Here is a 19,788-nt window from a genome sequence, read left to right on the forward strand (position 1 = left end):
GCGTGAATGAGTGGCCCGCTGATCGGAATGTTTTCACTGCGGGCTCTCCGCAGCCAAACCACCAGGCACTTCTCCAGATCTTCGTGGTTGGCCACCTGCAGTCGTTTTCTTTGAGAGCCAAAGCATGACGTCCCGAAAGCCTGCCGCAGCCTATCCTTGTCCTGAAGTATCCTCGTGAGGCTGCTCTTGGGGACAGCGTAGTTCGTCGCAAGCGCTGTTTTTGTGAAGCGACCACTCTCGAAGTCGTTGATTATCTCCACCTTCCTTTCTAACGTAAGGGCATTGTGAGGTCGCTTCTGCGCTGCCATCGGATGCTGACTTCGCAACGAAATGTCGCGGACGACGCTCAACAGCAGATGTAAGGCTTAAGTCTAGCTAGACACAACTGCAAGCACACCGTGACAGAAAGCAAGCGATGCGGTTGCAGTGTGCGAGAAAACCGGAAACGTCCAAAGATGGAAATCGGAAAGAGAGGGGGGGAGCTGTGATGCATACCGCAATGGGGCCGCGCGTTCACGTCAAGTTGCGGTTTCAAGCCTATTTTCGCTTCCGTTTATACGGTGGTCGGAAAATGTTTGTTGCGATTAACAAGCTTTTTTTTTACATTGCATTAATACAAAACTAACCAACTGCGAGGCCTTTGTTCCATTTAAGCGTTGGTTCCGTTTAACCGACTTCCGTTTATCGTGATTCTACTGTAATAGCCGTGAAATTGTGTTATCCAGTGGCATGATAACTGGAGGAAAAATAATGCAACTCCGCGGGACATTTTTATTACTCACAGTTTAGAGCACATGAACCGGGAAATTGTGTGAACCGGGAACATATCAACAAGGTTTTACTGTATTAGCTGCTGGAGAAAAAGTACAAGCATAGTCCATTTACACTTCAAAGAATGTCATTCAATCTCCCTCAACTAGGATCTCATTTTCCTGGTAGCATTTGAGTTTCCTTGTTTGTGTTTCATTTGGAACTTGTAGTACATGGCTTGAGCTCTTCAGGGGGTAGCTTCATTAGTGTCATGCATTTCGTTCTTTTAATCGCACTGCTCTATTTTCTCGTGCAGAAACAAGAAGAGATCATTGCTGAAAAGCGCTCCAGTGTCATGGCGGATCTGGCACAAGTCGAACCAGCTGTCATCGAAGCCCAGCAGGGTGAGCTCACATCTTCGGTCCTCCAGATGGCTTTTAAATGTATAGATGTCTTCTTGCAGCTAGATCAGATTTCGAGGAACCAGGTTAACATTTCTGTACTGTATTGAATGCAAACAGTAGAGGATAAAAGTGGCAAGAGGTGTTACATCAGACATAGGCAGTAGGGTCTGTACGTGACGAGGTTCTGTGACGTGCTGTGCACCCAGCGGTGAAGTCCATCAAGAAGCAGCACCTGGTGGAAGTTCGGTCGATGGGCAACCCGCCCTTCGCGGTGAAGCTGGCCCTCGAGTCCATCTGCCTGCTGCTCGGAGAGTCGGCCGCTGACTGGAAGGCCATTCGCTCCGTCATCATCCGCGAGAACTTCATCAACACCATCGTCAACTTCAGCACTGACGACATCACGTACGTCGAAGCCGGTTCAGGAGAGGTGGAAGTGGCAGCAGTGGAAAGGAAAACGGGAAGGGGAAGAAAACCATCCTCATTGTTGTGGGTGGAAGGGTGGGGACATGTGTAGAAGGCTTTCTTCTGCATTTTTTTTCTTTTTCTCTACGTCTGGTGGTTTGTTGTCTCTTGTCACGCCCTGTCTGTTGTCGGCATTCTCCTTGACACCCTTGTCCATTTAATTGAAACTCTGTCTTCCATCGACATCCTCCTTGACACTTTTCTCCACCTACCTGAAACCCCGTGACAAACCCAGTGCTTCCATATCCGGAGTCTGACACATTTTCTTTTTGCGCGTACAGTTTGGTGTTTGGATTCAACATCTGCGCAGTCCGTCTTGATGTCTAAGAGCCTCTGGCGTTTTATCTCAAGTCTGCTCTGACTCCTGACATCGGGACCTTTTTTTTGTATCTGTATTTTTGCAAACTCCAAGAAAGAGCCCAGTGCAGAACACTGGTCAGCTCTTCAATTCCGGCACGTTTGTCTCCTTGGCCTTCGTTTAGGAAGAAAGTCATGAGCAAGTTTTTCTGCCACGAGATGCCATCGCTGGATGATTCTGCCCTTGAGTTTGTTATGTTAAGTTGATTTCCTCTTGGAAGTTAGGCTGCAACATGAAAGTCTCAGATACTTAAGTTGCCTTTCAAGCCACAAGGCTGAGTTCCTGTAATGCAAGATGTTTTCCTCTTCATCAAAGTAGGTAGTTTTTCAGGTACAGATGATAAGTCGCACAGATGAAATTAGTGTGAGAAATGTTAACGAAAAGGCAAAGCTTATGCTGCAGTCTATTCCTTACCTTGAACAAGTTTGAGCCCTACATTTACAGGCAATGGTAACTATGAAAAGTTCTTGTAACCTGGCAAAAGTTTTTCGGGAAAAAGAGAAAAATAGGTTTACTACAATAGTGATGTTTTCGGATTTGGTGATTTATATTTTTGCTACGATCCTACTGTTGTTGAATAAAAGAATGTTGTAAAAGATGCTAGTTAAAGTTGCTTAATAGTTGAACGAAAAAAGCTGTGATGACAGTGGACAGCACTCCAAACACAAATGTTGAAGGTACTAGTGCCATCATAGCCAGAGTTTACCAAGTTAGAGTCACGGAAGAGAAGGCGAGCCTAGGTGAAGAAAAGAACGAGTTATATTTTTTTTTCCTAGCCTGTGTTGCTGGGGAAAATGGGTCCCTAGCCTATTTTTTCCTCTGCAACATTATTTTTCTTTCTTTTTTCTCTGCCCACACTAATTAAATGTCACATATTGCGGGAGATTCACCGCATGCGTCCGGCCACGTAGCGGTGCAGGGCATTAAGCGCCAGCACCTGGTGGAAGTGCGGAGCATGGCAAATCCGCCGCTGCCGGTTAAGACAACGCTGGAGGCCATCTGCCTCCTGCTCGGGGAGCCCGCACACGACTGGCGGGCCATCCGCTCTGTGCTCTTGGGCGACACGTTTGTCAACACTATTGTCAACTTCAGCACGGACAACATCACGTAAGCTGTGGGCGGTTGCAAAGACAGGGATAGCACACACCCTCCTCTCTGCATGGGAGCTTCAGCACATCGCCAAGGTCAGGAATGGACGATTCAGCCCGTAGCAACCAATAAAACTTGCTTGTTAACCTCGTAATGCTCAGGCAATTAAAGGTTAGAAAGGAATATTCTGAGCTTACTTTTTATTATCTCTGCCCCCTACAGCGAGCAATGTAAAAGAACTGGTAGATTAGTTAAGAGATAAATTCTTATCAGTCAAAATAAATTCTCTCTGGATCATCTAAAGACAACAAGCTCTGCACACGCACTTAGACGTAGAGTAGATCAGTAGCGGAATTCGCCTGCTTATGCAGCAGCAGGCTTGTTGAGAGCTAAAGGGACTCTGAAATGATTTCGATCGGCATATTATAGTGCAACAGACCTGTAGAGGTGGTCTTTACGGGTATTTGGGTCAAATTTGGAAGCTCTGCATAGGCCCTATAATTTTGAAATAATTTTTAAAAATTGCTCCTCCTAATAGCTCACAACCAAGTCGAGTGACACATCAGCACCGGGACCCCACTCCGATGACGTCGGTGCACTGTTTTTGTGAGCCCAGAGGCTCGCCCAGGCTCGAACATTATATATGTAGTTAATAAATGAGGTTGCTATGGGCTGATTTATATGCTGCACTGCACAGGGATCTTTTGAATACACAATGCACCACTTTTTTTTTTTTTACCACACTCTTGTCTTTTGAGGGCTCTGTTCGGAGTCATCTGCTTTGCCTTTTTTTTTGTTCTTGGCACTGACTGGCATTGGGGTCATTCAAAGGGGCGCACTTGGTATTGTGATATGGGGGTTGGTTGTTACTTTTTTTTTCCACTGCTGCTGTTTCCTCTTTTTGCCTGTGTGACTGTGAATTTTAAGGGTTGGCATGCAGGGGTTCGCACTACAAAATGATACAGGGGGTTGCTAAATAGTGTGCTTTGTTGCTGTATCAACACTTAAGCATTTGGCCTGACGAACTTCTGGGCCCTTGTTCGTGCATATAAATCCTCAGGCTTGTTTGCGCCTTAGGGTCAAACATATTTAGTGACCTGATATTTCATTGATACTAACGCAAGCAGCACAGATAATCGGCCCAATATTGGAAATGTGGTGGTAAAGACCGGTCGTACAAAGGACCAGCCTTTGCCAATACATCTCCAATATTGGGCCGATGCTGGGTGCTGCTAGGGAACATGGTTTCCCTAGTTGTTAGGTGAGTAAAACCAGCTATCATAGGTGCATCAACCTGGGTGTAAAATTGCCCATCGAGCTGTCTGGCTGGACTGCTGTCTCCGTCAAGAAATGCACGTCAAATGGCGGCACCAGTCCAGGATGTTTGCTGCATCAGCGGCCATGTTAGTATTTAGTAGTTGTCGTTGATTAATTAAAGACTTAGTGGGTGATTATGTGCTGTTTTTCAATGTTAATGCTATTGAGCAGAACAGATAGTTATGTATGTGCACATGAAAGCGAAAGTCATATGCAAGCCAGTTAAAATATTGCCGCATGTAATGCAGAATTCTGAGTGTATGAGAAATGTCTTGAAAGAACAACAGGCCTAGATTTAAGCTGGTGATTTTTGGAGTTAACGTGCAGTTGTGCTGTACAACTAATTTTCATGGCAAAGTTGAGCTTAAAATATGATTGAGCAAGCAGTTTGTTAAAGTTTCGCATGCAATTTAAGACATTCATTTGTTAATTGGTCCACTGCTTTCGTCACCTTATATATGATGCAGCTGCAGAGTTCAGCTGAGCATTAATCAAAGTTCTGAGGAATACTTCTTAAGCATCTCTCAACCTCAGATTGTAATCGTTTCTACCTGCACTGTATTCTGTCTACTTCATATAACTGTCTCCTTCACATTTGTACTTCAGTTGTTCACTAGCATAAAAGCATGTAACAAGAGAGTTATACGTATTTTGAACAGCATTCTGAGCTCAACTTAGCAATGGTATTGTCTTGAGCTATTTGGGTGGATACCTAACTAGGTGCTATAACAAAATACGCACTAATCAGGTCATAAGTGCTGTGAAAAAGTTGCTTTGTGTGCTTGACCGTATGCTGCCAGCATTTAATTTTGATGGCCTGGACACTCCTTTTCACTACAAATCTCATGCTCTGGCACAATGAAGCATGGATTGCACTGCTTGGTTTTTAGCAATTTTGACTTGTCTTAGTCCTGGGACAAGCTCATCATCGACCAATTAAATTCTGTGCTGCTGTCAACACAGTGACGAGATCCGCAACAAGATGAAGACCAAGTACCTCAACAACCCCGAGTTCAACTTTGAGAAAGTGAACAGGGCCAGCGTTGCCTGTGGACCCATGGTCAAGTGGGCCATTGCCCAGGTCAGTCTGTCAACTTTGTTGCTGGTTTTAAAACTTTGTCTTGTTGTACCGATATAAGGCCTACAATTGATACATGCACCCATATTGGTCTCCCTGGGGTGTTTCAGTGGCTATGGCATTCAGCTACTGGCCCCAAGGTTGTGTGATCTAAACTCTCATACCGCGGCTGCATGCCAAGACACCAGTGTGATGCGTGATGTCGGCACACGATAAAGAACCCATGGTTGTCTAAATTAATCTGGAGCCCTCCAACTAGGGTATCCCTTGTAGACCATGTGTTGCTTCGGGATGTTAAAGCCCACAATTCATGATTTGTTGGGTAATCTTAACATTATTGGGATGTTTGATTTTGGGACACATCATGTTGGCTTCAGTGTTCGTCGACTTTGCAGAACTTAAGGCTTCGAGCAATCGGTGTCATAAATTTTCTAGGACGATAATAAATGAGGAATGTTTGCGCTTGCCTCACTTGCCATTTCCTTCACACAGATCAACTTTGCTGACATGTTGAAGCGTGTGGAGCCCCTGCGCAACGAACTGGCCAGCCTTGAGGCAGAGGCTGATAGCAACAAGCACAATGCTGAGGAGATTGACTCAGTCATCGTCCAGCTGGAGAAAAGTATCGCCTCCTACAAGGAGGAGTACGCCAACCTCGTCTCACAGGCGCAGGCCATCAAGACAGACTTGGCCAACGTCCAGGCGAAGGTGAGGCAGACCACGTGCAGGAGTCTGCGTTCTAGTCTCTGGTGAAGTTTTATGCTGTGCTGCTCGATGTCATCACTTAGTTCCACAAGTCTATAAACGCACTGTGTGCAAGGGACTTCGAGGGACTAGAGAGATTTTTGTTTGAATTACCAGAAGTTCACCTGAATATGATCAGACTAATTGTGATTTGCTTTATGGATATCTGGGCATACAAATGGTATCTTGAAACCTTTCCTTTGTGAAAACATAGCTGTTGGCATTTAATCACATTAAACACGGCTATAACTACGCAGATGGAAGCCATGGGAATGCGCACTGGCGCCGTAATAATGAGATGCTTTCTAAAATGTAAAGAGACCTGCAACATGCCATTCAGCATGTGAAACAGCGCACTGCTGGGCTTCGCTGGTTGATGCATGACTGATAGCTGCCATCGACATGGGCCAGTGTTTAAGCTAACAAAACGAAATTGTAGTGCCAGTGGCTGCCCGACTGTTGTCAATCATGCTGTCATTTCATGCATATTGCAGCTTGCATGGGCAACGATGTAGTATCATGAAATTCAAGCCTTGGGAGGGATATTTGCATAATCACTTGCCATGCAGGCCGTGCATGCGCACAGTGCCCTTCAGAAGCCCACCTAAGTTGGTCCCCTCCCCACGTGTAGGGTAGCCTACCAGGCCTGGTTAACCTCCTTGTATTTCTTTGTCTTTTCTCCATAGTGCCGGTAGGCTGTGCACCAGATCTGTACGTGTAATGTGCTGTAGTAAAAAGCTGTGGTATTGTACTGCGTTGGAAAACGATTGCTGTGTCTATCCTCAGTGATACAGCGTCTCCTTTATTTCGTAGTTGCAATGAACTCTGACTTGAGCAGCTCGCATTGTGTATGTGGTAACGCAGCAGCAGAGTTTTTTAAGTTCGAAAGCTCTCAAGTGCTCACCAACATCAACCGAAAATCTTTTCATCTTTGGATCTTGTGCTATCACCTAGCAACAGCGACGCCACGTTAGGTTAAAAAAAGGAATAAAATCAATATCCACTATTGGGAGTCGAACCCGCAGCAGCGCAAACGGATCAGTTTCGCAGACCACTGCATGAGGGTACTATGCTATTGCCACAACCGAACACTCCACAACCCACTGTCATGCTGTGGATTGCATCAGTCTTCTTAATGAACTAATAGTGCTAGTGGTTTCGCATCATAATCGGCTTAACTGAGTTAGAACCCTGGCACTTTTTTTTCTCCGTTTGTTTGAACAAGTGCGGCTGCTGATGCAAATATAGTCGCGTGGCTAGCTCTCTCATCTGCTGCTCCAAACACACCTGCACAGGTGGACCGCAGCATAGCACTCCTGAGCAGCCTGAGCTCAGAGAAGCAGCGTTGGGAGGACACGAGCGAGACCTTCAAGAACCAGATGTCGACCATCTCGGGCGACGTGCTGCTCGGCTCGGCCTTCCTGGCGTACGCCGGCTACTTCGACCAGCAGTACCGGCAGAACCTGTTCAACAACTGGTGCAGTCACCTGCAGCAGGCAGGCATCCATTTCCGCCTCGACCTGGCACGCACTGAGGTGGGCGCTCTGGAAAGCTTTCTCTCCTTCCTCTGTGCTTCCTTTCCTTCCGCTGGTTATATCGTGTGCAAGCATGTGCCAGGTCGCCCAGCCCTTCACGGAGTTGCATACGTTTGTAGTTGACCATGGCCAGTGTATTTGCTTTAGCGTGTTTCCTTTTCTGTTTTTCGTTTTGTCGCAGTACCTGTCGACGGCGGACGAGCGCCTCAGGTGGCAAGCCAACGCACTGCCCACAGATGACCTGTGCACCGAGAATGCCATCATGCTCAAGCGGTTCAACCGGTACCCACTCATCATTGACCCATCTGGGCAAGCTACCAAGTACATCCTCAACGAGTTTAGGGAGCGGAAGATCACAAAGACCAGGTAAGGGATGGCGTTTGCAGTAACCCAGAACTCTCCTTATTCTCTCTAAGCTTTTTTTTTTTTACTTCAACTGCACTGTGCTTGTTCTGTGTAGTGGGGCTTTATGCACACGTTTTTATACATGCAGAAAAAATGTCTAGGTACATGCTTTTTTTAAATTTTTTTGCAGCTTCCTTGATGACTCGTTCCGCAAGAACCTGGAGAGTGCTCTGCGTTTCGGAAACCCATTGCTAGTCCAGGTATGGCATCATGGCTTTATTAACATATGCTTTACTTGCGGACCCATAGAAGGAAAGCCATGTCTCAACATCCCAAAAAGCTGCACTTGTTCTCACATTAATTGTGAATGTGTTTCTTGATGAAACCCTCTAATTGCATAGGCCGTTGCGTGATGGAAATAGTAATCTGATGCGCTGAACATTGGTGGAGTGACTTTGGGATGGCTTTTCGTAAATTTAGCAAAGGTCCTAGATGCTAGATTAAAGAAGATTTAGCTTTGCATGATGATAAGGCCATAAAGCTGTACGGATGGAGCATAGGATTATTGAACACAATTCCTTTATTTCACAGGCCTAGCGTACACCGACAGGCACATCTGCTTTGTTTGCCAGCTACTCGAGTGTTTTCTTGATGAGTAGTGGCTGCCCTGCCTTCTCAGGATGTGGAGAGCTACGACCCGATCCTGAATCCAGTGCTGAACCGAGAAGTGCGCAAGACGGGTGGTCGTGTCCTCATCACACTGGGCGACCAGGACATTGACTTGTCACCCACATTCTGCATCTTCCTTTCCACTCGGGACCCAACGGTATGTGCTGTATTCAGATTGCTTTGAGCAGCCTTCCCGAGATTTTCAGACCAAACTTTTACTTGCATACTGGGAGTTGAAATTTTATCAAATAGGTGCAACCGCTAGCTTGCCAGATGTGTCGGGAGCCAGCTGTAATTGTTGCGTTATGGTTGTCAGCATCTGCTCCTCAAACGTTTGTTATTGCTTGACACTTCTCTGTTGGTTGCACAAAACTTATCATTCTTCACACGATGCTCATTGCTGGTGCGAGACATCGCACCACTCTTAAAATCTAAATTGCGACTGCTGCTGTCTTTCCACAGTCGCCCTTCTGATATCCTGTAGCTGGAGCCTTTCCTTCTTTGCTGAGTTTTTACGTTGCCATTTAGCTGCGTGCCTGCAGTGTTCTTTTCTATGATGTTTTCTTTGGCCAGGTTGAGTTCCCGCCCGACCTCTGTTCAAGGGTGACCTTTGTCAACTTCACGGTGACCCGAAGCAGCTTGCAGAGCCAGTGCCTGAATCAGGTCAGTTAGTCGGTCGTTTCCAATACGAAAGCTGTGAAAATTGCACGTTTAAATTTCTCTCAGCGCAGAAAGCAATGCCCAAATGATCATTCTGCCGACAAATGCTTTGGCTAATCTCGCAATGCATTGTTTGCATTGTGCAGGTCTTGAAGGCGGAGAGAGAGGACATCGACGAGAAGCGCTCGGACCTCCTGAAGCTTCAGGGTGAGTTTGTGGACACCCCGTTGTTCCTTGCGATTTGTCGCATGGTGGGGGACGTGACCGGCATTGACTGTGTGGGACAGTGGTGACAGTTCCTCATGTTTCTTTATTCTCTGCTCCGCAGGAGAGTTCCACGTGCGGCTGCGGCAGCTGGAGAAATCTCTCCTCCAGGCCTTGAATGACTCGAAAGGGAGGATTCTGGATGACGACAGCGTGATCAGCACGCTGGAGAAGCTGAAGAACGAGGCGGCCGAGATCTCTCGCAAGGTGGAAGAGACTGACAAGGTGATGGCCGAGGTAGAGACGGTGTCCCTGCAGTACCAGCCCCTGGCACAGGCCTGCTCCTCCATATTCTTCACCCTCGAGGGGCTGCACCAGGTGAGGGGGGTGTGCTGTGTCTTGTCCTTGCTGCTTCGTTCAATGTGAGGAGTAGTGTCCATGTGATGGGGATGTTCATCTCTAGATGGACACCTAAACCATGTCTTGATGAAAGGGGGTCAAGGATGTGAAAGAGAGGGAGGGAAACAAGTGCCGGTAATACATGCCTTGCGTGGCTTAGGATCTGAATCAAACCGATTTGCGCTGGGGACCACGGTGTCTCAACTCTATATATAATCTATGCACACTCCAGATGCCTAATGTTCGGAGGTGGTTGTGCGAACAGTCTAAATTATGAATAGTTTGTGAATGCTGTTTGCTATTCAATTCAATTCGCAGTGCACTTTTACGATTCAAAATATTCAAACCTCCGAAACATTCGAGAGTTGTGAAATTTCCTGTTCTTCTGAACTTGTGGCTGAACATTGCAGCCTTTCCAAATGATGGTGCCACCCACACTGGCCCCATACAGTGTGTGCATTACCTAACACAGCTGATTTTCAAGTGCTTGCACATTCATCATGCTGTCTGTGCTGGGCAGTGAAGTGCGTAACAGTGAAGCTATAAAGTACAGCAAAATTGTTTCAGGGTAACCAGTAATGTACGCAGAATTTTGAGCTGCAGCAACACTCACTTAAGATTCAGATTGCAAAGCATTACCCAGTGACCCAACTTTATATTAAAAAAATATTAGCAAAGTGTGGTCAGTAGCAGTCATGCTGGCCGCATTGTCTTTTGCACTAACATCTTGCATTAACATCTGGCCTAATGCGACTCTGGTGTTGGATGCTGTATCCAGTCTGCGCGTGCCCTAAAGGCTCTAAAAATGTGCCCACACGTTTGTTCACTTCCAGGCGCATTTCTTGTACCAGTATTCGCTGCACTTCTTCCTGGAGATCTACAACGATGTGCTAACGAACAACACACACCTCACTGGGGTGGTGGACCACACCGCTCGCCTCAGCATCATCACCAAGGACCTGTTCCAGGTGAGGTCGATCATCATGGGTTTGAAGTTGGCGTGTATTGAAGACTGCATTCCAATGACAAAGATGGTACTTTCACCGAAAACTAACGTTTTGTAGGCCTAAAGAACTGGAATGTAGGTGTCGCCACTGATAGCAGCTAAGCTGCAGTGCATCGACAGTTTTTTGACATGAATCCCCGAGACCCATTGGTTACTGCATGCTTTTTTCCTTTTTACTTTTCTTCACTAGTGGATGAGGCAGGCTTAAATCGAGAAGAAACTCTAGAACTGTTTATAAGCATGTCAGTCATGCACCATGCACCTTTGCATTTGCTTTATGCCTGATACTACACAGAAAACCACTCACGACTGTTCTCTCTTGCAAGACATCTCTGTCCAAGTTTCGCGGCAGTTTCAATGCCATGCATGTCTCGCATAGGTCGTGTACACCAGGGTGACCAGAGGCATGCTTCATGAAGACAAGCTGGCCTTTGCTCTGCTGCTCTGCCGAATCCACCTGAGGGGATTCTCACAGTGAGTGCTGCTTGTTACCGGAAAATTCGCATGGAGTGGCGCAAGTATAATAGTGGTTTGTGCAAAGTTTATCTCATGTGTGTGCATACACCTATTATCGACCATGGACCAATGCAGCTATCAAAGTTGTTTGTGTATTACATGAGCCTACTTTATGTACACTTCTGCACTGATGAGGGTGATGTTGCAAACAACAGATCATCCCTGACCATCTTAACACTAGCAGTTACATTGTTACTTTTTGTTTTCTATGGATAAGGCTTCTTGAGGTTGTCTGCATGGTAGTGAGCAAGCCTTCCACGCTTTTTAGTGTGCTGATCCAGTAATTATATCAGATTGGTTCATAGAGCAGACATTCTATTTGACAGTAGTTCAGGTAAACAGATGCTCTTGATGTAGCCTTTCTTATTTCAGCATCCGAGGTTAGTGGATTTACAAAATTTGCTCTGGCAGCACTAGGCTGGTTGGCTGTCTGAAAATATACCGCATGCGTACTGCTTCCAGGGAAACCAACTTTGAGCACGAGCTGAACCACCTGCTGCGCGGCAAGGAAGGCATCTTGCCAGGCCAGCCGACCATCCATGTCGCTGGCCTCTCGCCAGATCAGCTTGAGGGTGCCACTGCACTCTCTCGACTCCCTGCCTTCCGCAACCTCCAGCAGCGTTTGGACGACCACCCTGTAAGCACCCCTCTGGTCATGCATGTTTCTCTTCACAGTGACAGGTGGGAATGACGAGTGACTTCGATATTTAATGCCATGGCCATACTACCATTGGCAGCAAACACACCTTGATGGCCATTGCAGAAAGGGCCCCCGAGATACTGTTGTCAGTCCTTTTTCATGTTTCCCTCACCTCCTTGTTATTTTATGTAGCTCCTTTTGCAGGAGTGCAAGTTTTGTTGCCATGCGTAAACCTATCCTGCATCATTGCAACACGATGTACCTTTGTAAAAATCTACAGAAAACAATTTCTTATACCTTGAGCTTGGCGCATAATAGCCTTAGTAACTTATGCGCCATTAAACTCAACTCAACTCACGCAACATGATGCACTGTCTTGTACTAAGGTGAGCAGATAACTGGTGGGCTGCTGTGTTACCGCAGTGGATTCAAAAGCAAACCAAATGTAGCCAGCAGAGGCACAAGCGTGGAAACGTTAAGTTGTGATGGACCTTATCATTTGTCATGCACCTGAGAAGCGTAACTTATGAATTTTGTGCACAAATATATGGCCAGCGTTTACTTTCAGTGGTGCTCCTGCTGCTTCATTTGCACCATTCTGATACATTTATGTTTTTCTGCGCCAGTCTGCTCCAAAAGCGGAAAATTTATCAATATTGTGCCTCAGCTGCGCCAAAAAGAAGACGTGGTCACTGGAAAACAATATCTTTAGAAACATTCAGGCTTTCAGTTGGCAACCTACTGAAATGTTTCCGCAGTTGGCAATCCAGGGGGCTGATGGGCTGGCTTGTAGTAGAATTTAACAGCCAGTTCATTCGCGTGCGTGGAGAAAGGAAAGAACTCGGGAGAGGCTGTTAATTCCCATTTTTTGAAGCCGGCTCCCCAGACGACGTCGCTGCAACTAGCGTTACTATTGGCGGCGCTGTCGGCCAAAGACTCCCAGTAGTCCTTGCAAAAGCGTGTGACTTCCGGCACACTTTTTGGCGTGCAGCTCTGATAGCAAGGGCCTCTCCCGAGTTTTCCTTCCTCCATGTTCGTGCATCATGTCGGTTGAATCAAAACGTTGCATCATGTCAGTCAACTCTAAAGCGGCCTGAAGAAGTCGTATCTTTTGGGTTGAAGAGCAAAAGCTTGGAGCGGGTCCAACGAGGTCAAGCTTTGTTGGAACAAGAGAATTCCAGCCTTGCTGATTCACTTTGCGAGCTTGATGAATTTGTAAACAATTCCAAGAAGCGTTGAGATAGTGCCAATATGAAAAAAGAATGGTTCAAGTGAACGTGCCCTTTGGAGTTTTAGCTTTTAGCCAAGCATGCTTGGCTGAGCTTGCTTGCAAGACATGTTTTGTCACTGTTTTCTTGTTAGCACCTTTCTTTGTTTTTTTTTCTTCCTAATTACACATGGCCGAACGTGATCTCATTAGTAACAAACTCTTCTGGTTGACTCCTTTATTTCGTTTGGGCTGCTGCCGGGTTGCTCCAGAATTATCGTTCCGATACAAAGGTGCTCCGAAATGAATATTTTTCTGCTCCAGAAATTGCTCCAGAACTTTAAATGGCTGGACCGCCACTGTACTTTACGCAGCCTTGCTTTCATGTGGTGGTGAGTGCCACTGTGTTCACAGTGGTTGCATCTGTCCCCCCTCGTTTCAGGGCTTCCTAGGCTGGGTGGAGAGCAACGCGCCCGAACGGGAAGTGCCCGTCCTGTGGGAGGAAGGGTCCCGGCCACTCACTGCTGTCGGCCAAGCGATGCACCAGCTGCTGGTGGTCCAGGCCTTCCGACCTGACCGGGTGATCGCCCAGGGTCACCAGGTGGTGACCGCAGTGCTTGGAGACGACTTCACCACTGCCGCCGAGACGGAGCTCGACCTGGCTGCTGTCGTTGACAATGAGGTGGGTGTGAAGCAGTGATTGAATCACTTGGCTTGCCTGCTTAGTGGAGGGCATTGGCTTGAGTTTGGCCAGTGATCGCCTCATGCAGCTTTGAGCAGTTAGAAATTTTACTTGAAAACTGTAAAGAATTTTTGCGCATAGAAACCATCAATCTTTTTCAAACCTTCCTTTTGGGGGCAACCAACCATTGTAGCTTGTGCCTGTGGCGCTTCAGGCTGTTGGGTCCAAGGTCACAGGATTGAATCTTGGTTGCAGTTGCACTTTGGATGACAGCGAAATGCAAAATTGCCCTTGTGAAAGGGACAGTGTAGTGTGCTGCCACACGTATTTCCCTCCATCTACCTTGCGGTGAAGTTCGCAGGCACAGGTTGGGCGCAGCTGGCAAAGGACAGGGTTAATTGGAGAGACATGGGAGAGGCCTTTGCCCTGCAGTGGGTGTAATCAGGCTGATGATGATGATGATGATGACGACGACGACGACCTTGCGGCTGCTTTGCTTCTTCCACACTGAACCTCACTGCTTACTTACCTGCTCCTTGCCCTATGCAGGTGAAGGCCAGCACCCCAATTCTGATGTGCTCGGTGCCCGGCTACGACGCCAGTGGCCGGGTGGACGACCTGGCGGCCGAGCTGAGCCGCAGCATCACTTCCTTGGCCATGGGATCGGCAGAAGGCTTCAGCCAGGCCGAGAAGGCCATCAACGCTGCCTCCAAGAATGGGCGGTGCGTGTGCCATGCTTTTTTACCTGTCAAAGCCTGTTATTCAACACGGGCACGAGAAGCAATCAAAGAACAGAGCGCATCACAAAGGCATAACTCATTACAAGATACTTGTTATTGAGAACCTTGTATTAGGCATATTTTTATTGCAGAACTGCACTTAACGGCTGTGAGCGTCATTTTGTGAGGATGGTATGAGGAGAGGACAAGCACAGCAGCATTAAAGCACAAACTAGGTAACTTTGCGAGGAGGAGGAGTTTACATCTAAAGGAAATGTACGGCTGCTTTTCTGCAAAATGCAAACTGTGCATTCCTGCAGTAGTGTCTTGTCCAGCATTTGCACACCTGAACTGCATATTGGGTAGTCTTTATACATTTATTCTTTTCACTTAGCAAAGCGGAAATGAGGTTTATGCCTATGGTAGGGGGTAACTCGCAATGATGTAAACGTGTGAAGCAGTTAACTCGTATAGAGACAAATGGGAATGAGTCATCACGCCAATCGGGCTCTTTATCCTGGTTGACTGTTGTTCTTGAACAGGTGGGTGATGCTGAAGAACGTGCACCTGGCCCCGCAGTGGCTGGTGCAGCTGGAAAAGAAGCTGCACGCCCTGCAGCCCCATCCGGCTTTCCGTCTATTCCTCACCCTCGAGGTGCACCCCAAGGTGCCCGTCAACCTGCTCCGTGCGGGCCGCGTCTTCCTCTTTGAGCCCCCGCCGGGCATCAGGGCCAACCTGCTGCGCACCTTTTCCACCGTGCCCGCACAGCGCATGATGAAGGTTCGTTCTCATCATCCATCCATGCCAAATCGCAGGACCGTTTTGTTGTGTGAGACTCTTGCTATGACATTGATGCGGGTCCGAAAAACTACTACCTAGGTTAGGTGTTACGAGCAGTCTGGATGCTATTTATGCGGGACAGAGAAGGGACACAACACGGTAGTGACAAATGGTCACATTAAGTTGCATGGAGCCTTATGTAGAGTAGGAAACAAGGGTCTCAAGGATGTGCGAGCTGCAGACAAAGCTGATAGCTAACTATTGTTAGTTGCCAGATGGAGGCACACTTGTGGAGGTGGAAGTCAAGCTCGCATACTTTAATCTGTGGTAGTGAAATGGTGCGATTGCTGGCAAGCATGGTGCCTACGGGGTCTAAATTGCTTTCAGAGTACTCCTGGTTCGCAAAAACAGATAAAACGAAGTTTCATCATTAATTTCTGCTTTCAAGTGAATGCTCGTTGCTTTTGGACAGTTTTTTTCTTTTCCATACGGTCGGTGCGACACATTGTCACCCTGCCTTTGTAGCAGCAACCCTGCGTAGATGTTGTTGCCAATTTTGTTTCTAAACAGCAACACTGATGTCTAATGGGCTGGCAATGAATGATGGCAAGGGGAAAACATCAAAAAATGCATGTATGTAGGGATGTTGGTCATGGTGTGTCGTAACAGAAATTCCAAGTGCCAATGCAAAGAAAGCGTAACTGTTGTCTTGTGGTAGCAATGACTCTGGAGTTGTTCTTAATTTGTTTTGGTTCTTTGTCTGATTCTAATGTGCAAGCCATTTTGAGGCTCGGGTGAGCAACTGCACGTTTGAATCTCGTTTCATGAATTCTTAGTGTTGAAAAGCCATAGAGACAGAGCAGCAACTCAATGCATCACTCTTTTGAATAGTTTGGAAGGCTTCACTTATTTCTCCAGTGCATCTATTGGTGTGCAAGCGGGTGACTGTAGCTTCAGCAGTGCTGCTTGTCCTGTCTTGATTTTTCCACCTTGTTGAGCCCTTTTCTTTTACAAACTCTGCATTGTCGTGTTGCTACTAACCTGTGGGACTAACTGACTGATCATTCGTGTAACCTGTAATCGGTTCCTGGTCCATCCAGCTGTCTTCCATGGCCATCCTTCAGTCTTCTCACTCGTGTCCTTGCAGGCCCCGGGAGAGCGGGCACGACTCTACTTTCTGCTGGCCTGGTTCCATGCCATCGTCCAGGAGCGCCTCCGGTACGCTCCGCTCGGCTGGGCCAAGCACTACGAGTTCAACGAGTCAGACCTGCGGGTGGCCTGTGACACCCTGGACACCTGGATTGACACCATCGCCATGGTGGGTGTCCAACCAAAGGAAGCTGCGGTTGTAATGTCTCACGTCACTATTGGAAGGCATGATATGTCTAAGCCTCTTGGACAGGAGTTCTCAGTGTTCTTATCCTAGTGGGGAACCCGAGTGGCTTTTGTAAGATACAGTCGAACCTCGTTATAACGAACACTGATATAGCGAATTATCGGTTATAGCGAACTAATTACGAATTTTGGTTGGTCATGCTTCATTTCAGTGACATTTATTCTTTTATAACGAAACCGAAAACGCGAGATCCGCCGTGATATCGGCTGTAACGAAGAAATATTTGGTTTACACGAGGCTCAGAACTTGAAAGTAGCATAAAAAAAACCAAAAACCAAAATGAAAATCGAAGGCCGATACACAGCTGAATTTTTTTTTTTATCGTTTGAAAAAGTTTTGCCGTCTGGCACAAAAATCGCGTTTGGATGGTCGCGCCACCTGTGAACAGAGCGCGAAAACTCTGAAAGCTCATGACATGACAGAGGGCCGAAAGGCGGCGCCACTTGTCCAGCGGTAAAGAAAGGCAAGCGCAGCAACATTGGCAACTTTGAGGCCGGCGTTCTGACATCAGCACAGCGGCCAGTCTTGTTGTTGCAGCGCTCGAAATGGCATCGAAGAGGAAAGCGATCTCGCTCCAGACAAAGCTGCAGATACTGAGAGCTGTGGGCAGTGGCCGCAAGAAAAAGGATATTGCTTCGGAATTCGACGTTCCTCCAAGTACGTTATCCACCATTTTGGCCACTAGAAAGAAGATTGAGGGCAACACCGAGGACGCCATAAAAGCCGACCGTAAACGAGTTAGGCCTTGCCATCACCCGGACGTGGAAGCGGCTTTGCTTTCTTGGTTTAAAGATGTGAGGGCGCGAAATTTGCCGGTGTCGGGAGCACTTCTTCAACGGAAGGCCCACAGCCTGGCCTGCGTACTGGGGCATGACGATTTCTGTGCAAGCAGCGGTTGGCTGCAACGTTTCAAAGTAGGCACGAGATCGCGTGCCACACTTTGTCTGGCGAAGGGTCTGCTGTCGACATGGAGACATGTCAAACGTGGCTGGAGAATTTTCGTCCTCTGCTCCAGGAGTACGACGAGTGCGACGTATACAACGTCGACGAAACCGGCGTGTTTTTCAAGTTGTTGCCAGAGCGGTCACTGGCGATGAAGAACGAGACCTGCCATGGGGGCAAGAAAAACAAAGACCGGGTGACTGTCGTCGTTGCCGTGAACATGGACGGCTCCGACAAAAGACGGCTCACCGTCATCGGCAAGTCGGCACATCCGAGGTGCCTGAAAGGCGTCCGGAATTTGCAGGTTCAATACACGTCGAACAAAAAAGCGTGGATGACGACCAAGCTTTTCGAGGACTGGCTGAGAGCGTTCGACCAGGACATGGAGAGGCAGCACAGGAAGGTCCTGTTGCTTTTGGACAACTGTTCGGCGCATAAAGTTTCGATCGTGCTGAAGGCAGTTCGCTTGCAGTTTTTGCCACCGAACGCAACTTCTGCTTTGCAGCCTTTAGACAAAGGCATTATTCGTTCGCTTAAGTGCAATTATAGGAAGCGTTTGGTGACGCAACTGGTGTTTGACATCGATCGACATAGATCGACAACAATAAACATCAAGACGACACTCGAAATGTTGTACGGGTCGTGGAATGAGGTGAGGCAGTCGACAATAAGGAACTGTTTCGCGGATGCCAGTTTTGTTCTGCCTGCCGACGAAGAAGAAGTGCAGCCCGAAGACCAGGCAGAGCTGGACAGAACTTGGGATCGGCTGGCAGTCCCAGGCGTCGAATTCGACGATTTCGTTTCGGCCGATGAGAACTTGGCCGTGGCGCCCGAGCTGACGGATCAAGAAATTGTGGATCGCGTTTTGTTGCCCGAGGATGACAGCAGCAGCGACAGCGGTGAGAGTGAACGGGATGAACCAACGATGAGCAGTGCGGATGCCGCGGACCAGGAGGCTGAAAGGATATTTGGAAAAACTCCCGACGACGAAAACTGCTGACGTAGAAAAGGCCCTCTTGAGCATGGACAATGTAGAAAACTTCATTCTGCGCAGCGCTGTGAAAAGCCACCAGACGAAGATAACATCTTTCTTCAAATGAACGAATGCAAACCTGTTTGGCTGATCCCGGGCTGGCGTTGCATATGTCTCCTCGCCCAACGCCGCCTCTCCTCCTTCTCTTCTCGCCCAACGCCCCCTCTCCTCCTCCTCCTCCTCTTCTCTCAAAGCTGCTTTGGCAGCTTTTTTTTTTCAACGGTCCCTCTCGGGGCCACCAATCGCGCTTCGGCAGAGCACGCAGGCGCGATGGTTCCCGCTGTGTCTCACTCGCACAGACACATGGTGCAGTCGTTTCGCGCCACGCACTTTCACGTGCGCGGCGACGTAAGAACAGTCGTGTCAACCTTCCCATATTCCGGCCTATTTTGATTGAATGCCACAAGGAGACAGGTAAGGATTACCACGTTTGTAGTGGGTTCAAAGCCAAGTATATAATGCATTTTAGTGTCTAGAATATTTGCGCGAGCCAAATTACGAATTTGTCACAGACGATATTTATGTCTACTGTTACAACGAATATCGGATATAACGAACTGATTTACGGTCCCGATGCTACTTCGTTATAACGAGGTTCGACTGTACTGAGGAATTTGCTGCGTCTTAGTTTCCGTCTCTTCCTGCTTGGCAAGGATAAAAAAAGCGTGGTCTGCTATAAGCACTTGTAGTGTGATTGTAGTATGAATAATTCTAAAGTAAAGTGTGTAAGAAAACATGGGGAGGGGGGTTCAGTTATGCATGGATTTGGGTGCTTGAGGAAGCTAAAAACATTCCAGGGAAACCCACTGTTCCGTGGAACCTATCATATATACTTGTGTACGGGCTGCAATTT

At 47.5% G+C, this 19,788-nt stretch overlaps 1 protein-coding gene across 2 annotated transcripts in view; it reads left to right on the forward strand.

The window, feature by feature from the left end:
- Dhc64C (dynein heavy chain, cytoplasmic) overlaps positions 1 to 19,788 on the forward strand; it is an 80,354-nt gene that overhangs the window by 51,296 nt on the left and 9,270 nt on the right. The window contains exons 51-68 of one of the 2 annotated variants that reach the window (XM_077665808.1): positions 1,067 to 1,154; positions 1,361 to 1,556; positions 5,344 to 5,461; positions 5,951 to 6,166; positions 7,498 to 7,737; positions 7,919 to 8,103; positions 8,273 to 8,342; positions 8,762 to 8,908; positions 9,325 to 9,414; positions 9,558 to 9,618; positions 9,740 to 9,993; positions 10,848 to 10,982; positions 11,400 to 11,494; positions 11,999 to 12,173; positions 13,826 to 14,065; positions 14,615 to 14,787; positions 15,327 to 15,564; positions 16,712 to 16,882. In XM_077665808.1, the coding sequence (XP_077521934.1) occupies positions 1,067 to 1,154; positions 1,361 to 1,556; positions 5,344 to 5,461; positions 5,951 to 6,166; positions 7,498 to 7,737; positions 7,919 to 8,103; positions 8,273 to 8,342; positions 8,762 to 8,908; positions 9,325 to 9,414; positions 9,558 to 9,618; positions 9,740 to 9,993; positions 10,848 to 10,982; positions 11,400 to 11,494; positions 11,999 to 12,173; positions 13,826 to 14,065; positions 14,615 to 14,787; positions 15,327 to 15,564; positions 16,712 to 16,882 (2,892 nt within the window). Of the gene's footprint in view, positions 1 to 1,066; positions 1,155 to 1,360; positions 1,557 to 2,885; positions 3,082 to 5,343; positions 5,462 to 5,950; positions 6,167 to 7,497; positions 7,738 to 7,918; positions 8,104 to 8,272; positions 8,343 to 8,761; positions 8,909 to 9,324; positions 9,415 to 9,557; positions 9,619 to 9,739; positions 9,994 to 10,847; positions 10,983 to 11,399; positions 11,495 to 11,998; positions 12,174 to 13,825; positions 14,066 to 14,614; positions 14,788 to 15,326; positions 15,565 to 16,711; positions 16,883 to 19,788 lie in introns of both variants that reach the window. The other variant, XM_077665809.1, reaches the window with a different exon arrangement.

This window comes from Amblyomma americanum, chromosome 5 (genome assembly GCF_052857255.1).
Source record: "Amblyomma americanum isolate KBUSLIRL-KWMA chromosome 5, ASM5285725v1, whole genome shotgun sequence".
NCBI classification, from domain to species: Eukaryota; Metazoa; Arthropoda; class Arachnida; order Ixodida; family Ixodidae; genus Amblyomma; species Amblyomma americanum.